At 40.5% G+C, this 10936-nt stretch overlaps 3 protein-coding genes across 3 annotated transcripts in view; 2 read left to right on the top strand and 1 right to left on the bottom strand.

The window, feature by feature from the left end:
- The window catches only part of LOC113430880 (H-2 class II histocompatibility antigen, E-S beta chain-like), a 343220-nt gene that overhangs the window by 157769 nt on the left and 174515 nt on the right, over positions 1-10936 (top strand). The window lies entirely within an intron of this gene.
- LOC113428989 (uncharacterized) overlaps positions 1-10936 on the top strand; it is a 288768-nt gene that overhangs the window by 221759 nt on the left and 56073 nt on the right. The window lies entirely within an intron of this gene.
- Positions 1771-10866, bottom strand: LOC148131786 (vomeronasal type-2 receptor 26-like). The gene is made up of 6 exons (XM_087958843.1): positions 10656-10866; positions 9513-9817; positions 7422-8216; positions 6485-6697; positions 3740-3866; positions 1771-2675 (listed from the first exon to the last, which is right to left on the bottom strand). The coding sequence occupies exons 1-6, from the start codon at positions 10864-10866 to the stop codon at positions 1771-1773; spliced, it is 2556 nt and encodes an 851-aa protein (XP_087814969.1).

The raw sequence follows: 10936 nt of genomic DNA, 5'->3' as shown, positions 1-10936 counted from the left end.
ACATCAGCAAAGCCTTGGGCGTTATTCTTAACACTTATTCGCCAAATAAGGACAACTATACATATTTCTATCATATATTTCTATATATGGATTAGGGAAAAGGAAATAACAAGCACATTTCAAATTTTCCAGTTATCTCACCATTTGGTTATTTCCATGTTCCACCCTTGTTTATGCTACTTTGGTTAGCTTTAGTTCCTTAATACAGTCTGAATACAGGAAGTTACAGATATGTCTTAATATGACTCACTACCAGTGATAGAATGATGTTCTATATGGTATTCTGATAATATTTTAATTATATGAATTATTAGCTTTCGTCCCTGTTCTGTCCCCGCTTCATTGGTGCAACTAAAGTTGCCCCGACTGTTAGGGAAAATACACCTGGTATTCCATAGTAGCCTCTTAAAACCTGTGGTGGGATCAACCCTGAGGCCACCACCTCTTGAACCCCAGACCCAGTGTCATAGGAGGCCAAATTCATTATGAGGTGCAGCGAATCCTCGATCCGAGGTAGCACAGGAGACAACTCCAATATCTAATCAAGTGGAAGGGCTACCCTTTATCAGAGACATCCTGGGTAGAGTAGGAACGTCCAAGCTGATTGCCTTGTGACGAGGTTCCATCCAGAAAACCCAACCAAACCTGGGGGAGGTTTGCAACCCTAAGTTCTATACCTGTCATAAATTTGTTTTCTTTTTGTGTTGTACAGGTCACCTTCAGGAAGTGAGGGGAGCTGAATGTCAACCCAAAAGACACTCCCTTGGTCTTTTTAGCTGCCAGAAAAAGGGAGTGTGGGACAACAAGGCATTCTTGAAATGCCTAGATAATCAGCTCGGCAGCCCAAAGTTGTCGAAGCATAAAAAGTTCATTGGAGAGCATGATGGATGACTCTTGGAGACGGATGTATCCCATTGGAGAAGTCACATCCATGGGGTGGGGGAAAGACCAGGGTCATGGGGGAAATGTTTGATGTAATTTAGTATCAACTGCAACCAGCCACACACCAACATGGCAATTTCTAATAAACCAATTTACTTTTTCTGAGATGTGGTTAGAGACTTTTGATTTGAATAAGGGAGAAGTTGTTGGAGCCCTGACACTCTACAGTTAGAATTTTGCGTGGCAGAAACTTTGGTCACCTAGAAACTATCTTTGAAAACATTTATGGAATGCAAGCTGCTCCCCCTCCCTTTCTGTTGGAAACTCTAAAAAGACCATAGAAATATTTTATCAGTTGATATTGAGTGCCCTGCACTCAAGGCACACCTGGGGACTGAGACTTAAAGAGACATTGTGAGGAGGGACATTTTTGGGGAACAAATGATGAATTCCTGGAGGGTTGAGTGTTGACATTTGCACTTTCCTGGATTCCTTGCATTCTTTTTGGATTTCTGGATTACTTGCCTTGCTCCCTTGCTTCTTGGACTCCATGACTTGCCCTGCTGGATTTCTTGCTTTGCAGCCATGGTGCTCACAGCATTGGGCCGCACTATTTGCAGCGAGAGGCTGCTTGAGGTATGTGTGTGTGCATATGTGTGATCACTTTGCTCTGAGACTTGCCAGAAATATGGGAGCGTTTGGGGAAATTTGGAACAATAATGGGGCAGTCTGAACTGCCAGCTGCCTCTGTGATCTCTGTACCATGCTCCAGGTCATCGCATATGTATATGTACATGGGTGGGATTCAACTGATGTTATTATCGGTTCGAAAAGAGTGCATTTGCACTAAATAATTAAGTCTTATGAGCCTAAGAAACTACTTCACGATCAGATACCAACTTTTATCATTAAGTGTTCCTTAGTATTTAGATCTGGCCTCAGAATGATAATGTAGCACTTGGGGAAGAAGATGCAGGCCAGCAGGCCAGCACCAGAAGCCAAGATGGAGAAGACCTGCACGGCCACCATGTATTTCCCTTTGGTGCTCAAGTAGGTGGGCAGGAAGGAGATCCAGACACTGCAGAAGACCAACATGCTGAAGGTGATCAATTTGGCTTCATTGAACGCACCAGGAAGGTTCCTGGCCAGGAAAGCCACCGTGAAGCAAATAGCAGCAAGGAAACCCATGTAGCTGAGAACAACATAAAACATGGTGACAGAGCCTTCATTACATTGAAGGATGATCACTCCTGATTGGGAGTGCAGGTCAGAATCAGGAAATGGAGGAGAAACTCCCAGCCAGATTGCACAAATTACAATTTCTCCAGCACAACCAGAAAGGATGATGGAGTTGGCCAAGCTCTTCCCCAACCATCTCCTCACCCTGTTCCCTGGTTTCGTGGCCAGGAAGGCCAGTACTACCGTGATTGTTTTGGCTAAAACACAAGACACAGCTACTGAGAAGACGATGCTGAACACCGTTTGTCGGAAAAGGCAGGTGGCTTTCCTTGGTCGGCCAATGAAGAAAAAGGAGGACAAGAAACAAAGAAAGAGGGAGACCAAGAGGATGTAGGAGAGGTCACGGTTGTTGGCTTTGACAATGGGAGTTTCTATGTATTTAAGGAATATGACTAAAACAAAGCCTGTTGTTAGAAACAAGAGTACAGCAAAGAAGACCAGGATGATGCCCAGATGTTCTTCATAGGACAGGAAGGTAATTCTTTTGGGGATACATTGGACTCTGTCACCAGTTGGATGTTTATCGTCTGGGCACTTGGTGCATTTTTCAGTATCTGAGAAGAGAGTAAGCAATATTATTTTTATAGTTTCTCATTTCACCTTATAAGAAAGATCTTCTTTGGATGACAGCTGATACTGAGAGACAGGAAAGCTATAGTAATTGGTAAACTGAAATATATAGACATATATTATCTTATAAACAATAAACAAATAAAACCCAAAATAATGGATGCCACAATCACCCTTCCTTGAGGCAATCTACATTGTTGTAATCTGGCATTGACCTCACTTCATCCCAATGTCTGGAAGAACAACCTCCAGAGGTTTAGGAGGGTGGGTGGCCTGTTGGGTTTCAATGGGGAGGGTGTTCAATAGGGCAGGAGCTGCGACAAAAACAAACAAAAGGCAAGCTTTTGAGGATCCACATATTGGCAATGTTTTAGTTTCTGGTTGTGCACCTAGTTTAGTCACTCAATGGGATAGCCACACATTCTGAGGGCTTCCTTGATGTCCTTTAATTCTTTTTCTTTTCCCTCTTTGCTGGTAGGTAAACCTTCAGCCTGGGGGTGTAGGATTCTGATAACTCCCATGCTGTGCTCCAGTGAGTGGTGAGAATCAAAATCTAAATATTGATCACTGTATGTGCGTTTTTTGTAAACTTCAATATTAAGTCTTTTGTTTGCTCTTGTTCATTGAACCCAAACACTCTTCCTACTCTCCCAAGTAGATCTTTCTCTTATGATCTTAATAAATATTGACTGACTGATATATCTTTTGGCCTGTAAGATAAAATTGGTTTGGATGAGCAAAACACATTGACCTGAAACCATTCCTCAACTTTCAAAGGATTTAGATGGTAAACATGGAAATAAACTTTCAAGCTGACAAGTAGAAAAGATGCTTCCTTTAGCACAATTCATCTTGCCTGTTCCACTATGTTCTTCCATCCCTTCCTGCCTTATTCTTCAAGATCTTATTCCCCCCATTATGGAATAAATTGGACATGAGGAAAATAGCAATGAAAAATAAAATAGGCAAGTTTACACATATCTTTTAACATGAACTTTGATGAAATGCTCTCGTTGAATCCAATGCCTTTTCCTCTGGTATAACATACCTTCCTGCGTGGAGATGGTCCCCTCCGGACAAGGAATACAATCATAGCAGCAAATTGGTTCTTCTTTCCGAGCCCGTTTCACAAATCCAGGGTGACAATTGTCCACACATTTGGACTGAGGCAGAGACTAAGCAGAAAAACAAAATTCATTCCAAAATATCTGTCAAATTTTTATTTATTAGATTGATTGAACTAAAATGAAACTCTGCTTAAGAAAGAAACTTCTGAGTAATACAGGTGAAACTCGAAAAAGTAGAATGTCGTGCAAAAGTTCATTTATTTCAGGAATGCAATGTAAAAGGTGAACCTAATATATGAGGTAGACTCATTACCTGCAAAGCAAGATAGTTCACACCATGATGTGTCATAATTGTGATGATTGTGGCTTACAGCTCATGAAAAAAACCCCAATCTCAGAAAATTAGAATATTACATGCAATCAATAAAACAAGGATTTTACATAAAACAATATCGGACCTCTGAAAAGTATAAGCATGCATATGTACTCAGTACTTGGTTTGGGCCCCTTTTGCAGCAATTACTGCCTCAATGCGGCGTGGCATGGAAGCTATCAGCCTGTGGCACTGCTGAGGTGTTATGGAACACCAGGATGCTTCAATAGCGGCCTTCAGCTCTTCAGCATTATTCGGTCTCATGTCTCTCATCTTTCTCTTGGCAATGCCCCATAGATTCTCTATGGGGTTCAGAACAGGTGAGTTTTCTGGCCAATCAAGCACAGTAACCCCACGGTCATTGAACCAGGTTTTGGTGCTTTTGGCAGTGTGTACAGGTGTCAAGTCCTGCTGGAAAATGAAGTCAGCATCCCCATAAAGCTCATCTGCAGAAGGAAGCATGAAGTGATCCAAAATCTCCTGGTAGATGGCTGCGTTGACCCTGGACTTAATGAAGCACAGTGGACCAACACCAGCAGAGGACATGGCTCCGCAAATCAACACAGACTGTGGAAACTTCACACTGGACTTCAAGCATCTTGCAGTGTGTGCCTCTCCATTCTTCCTCCAGACTCTGGGTCCTTGGTTTCCAAATGAGATGCAAAAGTTGCTCTCATCAGAACAGAGGATTTTGGCAATGAGCAACAGACCAGTTCTGTTTTTCTTTAGCCCAGATAAGACGTTTCTGATGTTGTTTGTTGTTCATTGAAGCCCATGTCCAGGATATGTCTGTATGTGGTCACTCTTGATGCACTGACTCCAGCCTCAGTCCACTCCCTGTGAAAGTCCCCAACACTTTTGAATGGCCTTTTCCTGACAATCCTCTCCAGGCTGCGGTCATCCCTGCTGCTTGTGCACCTTTTTCTTCCACACTTTTCCCTTCCACATAACTTTCTGTTAATGTGCTTTGATACAGCACTTTGGGAACATCCAACTTCATTTGCAATTACCTTTTGAGGCTTTCCCTCCTTATGGAGGGTGTCAATGATGGTTTTCTGCACAACTGTCAGGTCAGCAGTCTTTCCTATGATTGTGATTCCTACTGAACCAGACTGAGAGACCATTTAAAGGCCCAGGAACCCTTTGCAGGTGTTATGGCTTAATTAGCTGATTAGAGTGGGACACTTTGAGCCTAGAATATTGAACCTTTTCACAATATTCTAATTTTCTGAGATTGTGGATTTGGGGTTTTCACGAGCTGTAAGCCATAATCATCTCAATTATAACACATCACGGCTTGAACTATCTTGCTTTGCATGTAATGAGTCTATCTCACATATTAGGTTCACCTTTTATGTTGCATTCCTGAAATAAATGAACTTTTGCACGATATTCTAATTTTTTGAGTTTCACCCGTAGATCAGGAAAACATAAAATATTGCAAAGCCACTCCCCTTTGAAAATAATCCAAATCCTTGTTCCAGTTAAGATATAAAGAAAAAATTCCGTACATACTAGGGCTGTCAATTTCAAATGAGGTATTATTTAGTTATATCTGTACATTTATATTTTCAATTTATATAGCTGCCATGCTATTGAAATAAGACTAAACATTACTGCCTAGTTTGTAGAACTACAGTGAGGATGAGTAGAGATGAAATCATGAGAACATGTCATTCAAAAAGAATAAGTCAGCCATCTTTTGTTGCAGCACATGGGACATGAGTAGGAGCCCTGTGTGAGAAAGGTATATTTCTAAGGCCCAAGACAAGGTCCTTTCCATTGAAGAATTACAGTTTTGTTGTTAATTGCTAGTTGTGTCCAACTCCTTGAGCGCCCAAGAACCGTAGCATTCCAGAACCACCTGTCCTCTGCTGTTTCCCAAAATTAGAACTACAGTTGGATGACATGAAGAGACAGACCCACATTTTTGTTATTACTAAAATTTGGAGAATTCTTTGTTTCAAAGGGAGATTTAAGGTAGCTGACATTCAAGCTGACATTCAATTTCATTCAAGAGGTTTTTACATGGCTCACAAGCCAAAGGCTAAATCTAAGTAGCATTTCATTATAAATTGGCCATCATTATTTCAAGTTTCAAGAAGGAGGGGTTGTCAAAGTCATTTTCAGTCATTTTTCTAGATTAAGGCATTATCTCACATCAGACAAGTCATTGGGGTTCCTTTTTGCCAGAGCACCTGAGATCACCTTCCCAGCTGCAGGAGGCCTATCCCAGTGGGGCATCGATAACTCTGGTCAGATATGGGCTCTTAAAAATATCTGAGCCTGCTCTTTCAGGGGACACTAACACCAACCATACAGACAGAGAAAAGTTGCCAATATTTTCAATCACCTTGTTGAGCAACTTTAGCCGTGAGAGAGCATCTTGGTTGATAATAAGCCTCTGTCTTTCAAAACTCCCCAGTTGTTCTTTGGTGGGATCCTCCTTGGGGAAAAGCAACCAACTTATGATATTCAGATCTGCTGCTAGATTTCCATTTTGGTCCAAGTACAATTTTTCCCAAGAAAAATTGTAAAACTCATTCTTCTCCAGAAAGGGATGGAACTAGAATTGAAACATCCAGGGATTTTGAAAGCAACTTGAAACATTCTAAAAGGAGGAGCAATTTTAAAGCTGAGCCAGTGAACAAAAGATGTTCAATCCCTCCCCGTTCATTATTTGCCTAAATAGCAATAGCACTTAGACTTATATACCACTTCACAGTGCTTTTACAACCCTCTTTAAGTGGTTTATAGAATCAGCATATTGCCCCCAACAATCTGGGTACCCATTTATCAACCTTGGAAGGATGCAAGGCTGAGTCAACCTTGAGTTGGTCAAGATCAAACTCCTGGCACTGAGCAGTGAGTTAGCCAGCAATACTTGCACTGTAACCTTTGTGCCACCACGGCTAAATGCAAAGACTGAGCAGCCATCAGTCTGAAAAGCTTTAATGGGATTCCTGCAGTGAGGAGGGGTTGGGCTAAATGCTCCCAGGTTTGGTTGAAATTTATTAATGTAAAGTTCTATCATGCTAATTACAAACCTATAAATACAGGAATTTATTTACAATGTATACATTATATATTCTTTTATAATAGCAGTGTTTTATATCCAAATATAATAGTCACGGTGACAGCTCTTTGGAATATGAACTTGTGAGCTAAATCTGGCCTCAGCTTGACCAAACCTATTGGTGTTTGGAAGAACAAGTAAGTTGAAATGGTTCCCCATTGGATTTTTTCTAAATAGGAACTAGGTTTGATGGATCCTTGTCAGGACCACATACCTGCCATGGTTCTAGCCTTGGTGCCTCTAATCTCTCTTTCTCCTCCATTTTTCTCCTCCTAGATATTGAGGAATATGCAACATTCAAGACATGGGCCAAAGTCTTAAAAACACTGTAAAACCGGTGCTCATTTTTTATCTGAATTCTGTCCTTTTTCTCTTGTATGTCCAGTGATGCTATCTGGGTGCATCGTCTCCGGCCCTTGACAGAAAGGACATGCTTTGAAAAAGAACAGCGAAAAGACTGCTCTTCAAATTTGGAATCCTTAAAAAGAGTGGGTTGAAAGGCATCATCATTTGGCCATTTTTTTTCCTGAAAATCAAAGGTCCAAATGCTATGGATATATTGGAAAAGTGTCTGCCTTGTAATTGTCAATTTCTCCATGATTGTGGTGATCCAGACTTTCCCTTCAATGGGTCCTGACAAACCTTCAATTATTATATGGATATGGCGAAATCGATCGACAAGGGAAACAAATTCTATGAAGTGTACAAAGACATTGACTTTCCTCCATTTAGAGATGGCATCCCTGAGATGTTCTGTAGGTCTAGTCATTGGGAATTGTTGTGAGATAACGACACAGATTCCATTTCTGACAAGCATTGGAGAGAAAGTTCTCAAGAAATTTTCTCCCTCCTCTGTGTCTGTTGAAAAGAGACCAATCAAAGTCCATCTAAAATGGAGGAGGAGTTGGACAATTCCTGGATACTGGATCCCATTTTTTGGGAGCATCTGATGGAAAAATGGAATTTGACTTTTATCACTCAGAGCCTCTGAAACAACTCCATAACTGATCTGAAGAAACAAGAAAGAATGGTGTATTATATTTAGATCACATCAAGTCCAAAATGTAAGCTTTTAATACATTCAATGTGGTTCTCATGAACACCTTAAAATAGTTTGTTGTTATTAATCCTTAAGCCATATCAAGAATATCAAATGCAGAATATTAGCTAGATTGAATATAATCATTGGCCTAATCTGGGGTCTAAGATGCTGTCCTTTCTCTTTTCTATTAAAATTGACATTCAGACAATAGACATTTATATCTTCTATCTCTAAAGGTTCCCCTCGCACATACGTGCTAGTCGTTTCTGGCTCTAGGGGGTGGTGCTCATCTCCATTAGAAAGCCGAAGAGCCAGGTCTGTCTGAAGACATCTCCATGGTCATGTGGCTGGCATGACTAAATGCCAAAAGTGCACGGAACACTGTTATGTTCCCACCAATGTGATCCCTATTTATCTACTTGCATTTTTACATGTTTCCGAACTGCTAGGTTGGCAGGAGCTGGGACAAGTAACGGGAGTTCACTCTGTCACGCAGTGCTAGGGATTCAAACCGCCAAACTGCCGACCTTTCTGATCGACAACCTCAGTGTCTTAGTCATTGAGCCACCATGTCCCCTTCTATCTCTAGACCGCTGTAAATGCAAATTTGTTCATTTTAGACATTTGTTTAAATAAAATAGAATAAAATAGAATTCTTCATTGGCCAAGTGCTATTGGACACATCAGGAATCTGTATCTGGTGCATGTGCTCTCAGTGTACATAAAGAAAAAATAAAATACATTCATCAAGTATCGTAAGATACAACACTTAGTGATAGTCATAGGTTACTAATAAGCAATCAAATAATACTAGGAGACAAATAAAACAATATAAATTGTAAAGATACAAGCAATACAGTTATAGTCATAAGAGAGAAGAGACAGGTAATAGGAAATTTGAGAAGAAGAATAGCACTAGTCTAACTAAATAATTTGATGGTGTTGTTGGAATTAGTTTGTAAGGCATCCAGAAAGAAGCTTTGAAATTCAGCTGCCATAGCTGTTTTGCAGAGTGATGGCATTCAGGAAAAAACCTCTCCATATTTACGAAAAATGTTTCATATTTAACATTGTGTCCAGCTGCTCAAGTTTTGCTTGAGTAAATGTTTAGGCCTGTTCCCATTGTGGATCCTAATCCCTAGCTATAACAATGGCCATAGTGAAAAGCAGCTCATGAATTCCATAGAAAAGATATGATTGAATCGATTACCCACCCACCACTACCCTGCTTACTTTACCAGATAGAGAAACACAAAAACAAACCTGTGGGACTTTGTAGGTGCCTACTAATGTTGACATCTGAATGGAGATGTCATCAAGAGATCCATCAAGAACAGCCATCAGGTTGTCCTTCTTGCCACAGCTGTAGTTGGGAACATTGGCTTTTCCAGTTGAGAGTATGTTTAGCAAGGCATCTGAAGTGCCAAGGGTGTTCATATAGTTGTCCTGGATGTTGTAGCCAAGTGTGAGATTGTACAGTAGCTGAGAATTCTTGTTGACTTGTTGAATGGCAAAAATAAACAGTAGGACTCTTCCTGGGGCAGTAAATGAACTACTGTAAAAAAGGTTCATGATAACATCATCTCTAACAGGAACAACAAAATAAATTTTCATTTGTTCCTCTTTCTCTCCACAAGATGAGGACCCAGATTGTTGGGGGCAATATGATAACCATGTAAACCACTTAGAGAGCGCTATAAAGCACTGTGAAGTGGTATATAAATCTAAATGCTATTTCTATTCAAAATCATTCAATAGAATCTTCAGCAAAGAGGAATTAGAACTTAGAATAACTTTATTGTCACTTTGAATGTGCACTAATCTGCATATAATAAAATGAAATTTCATTGCACATAGCTTTTAAAGGATCGCCAATATACACTACACAACCATGATGGAATACATGAATACAAAATGATGGGTATACCCACATACATTATATGACACAGAGAAACAACAGAGTCTAGTTCAGATGTATACATGTACATGGCGAGAAAAACGATTCATGCAAATTTTCCAGAGGGGTGGCCTAGGGAACAAAGATGTTACAGAATCTTTTCATAAGAGATCCAGAAAAGCAATTCATTCTCTATTCCTACTAGGGTCGGGAACTGAATATCAACAAATGGAGGAATGGGTTGGGCAGAGGCAACTACGAACTTTTCAATAAGCTAGTTGTGATTAACTCAGGATTGTACAAGATGGGAAAATAATTTGGACTTTGGGGAGCGGGGTTGCTCCATCTTTGGATTTGGGTCTCTTAAAATAAGACGTAAGGGAGAAGCCATGGAAATCCAAATGATTCAAGAAATTAGACAAGTCCTGCATTATAGGAGTAACTGAAAGAAAAGAAGACTGCAAATGGTGGAAGTGCTACTCCATCACATTGAATGACTTACGAGGGAGACTGAGTATAAGGAGCTGTGTTGAAAGACAGAATAATATCGAGTATTATTGTGGCAGTGGAGACTATACTAATGAGGTGGTCTCCTGGCCTGTAATAGCTCCGTAGTTTTTTTCCCTCTTGCTCTTCCAAACTCAGCAGGCAGTTCATTCTCAGCTTGCCAGAGACTGGCTGGGATATCAGCAGCAGCAGCAGAAGGAGGAGGAGGTCCATAATTCATGGGGCTGAATCAATCCCCTTCCTGTTTCTGAGGAAGAACAAGAGTTTGAAGAATTCAAAGCAC

Source organism: Notechis scutatus, chromosome 2 (genome assembly GCF_049901735.1).
Source record: "Notechis scutatus isolate UNSWTSFEM ecotype Mainland chromosome 2, rNotScu1.2, whole genome shotgun sequence".
NCBI classification, from domain to species: Eukaryota; Metazoa; Chordata; class Lepidosauria; order Squamata; family Elapidae; genus Notechis; species Notechis scutatus.
The sequence above is the reverse complement of the archived record's forward strand: the minus strand, read 5'-3'. Positions and strand labels throughout refer to the sequence as shown.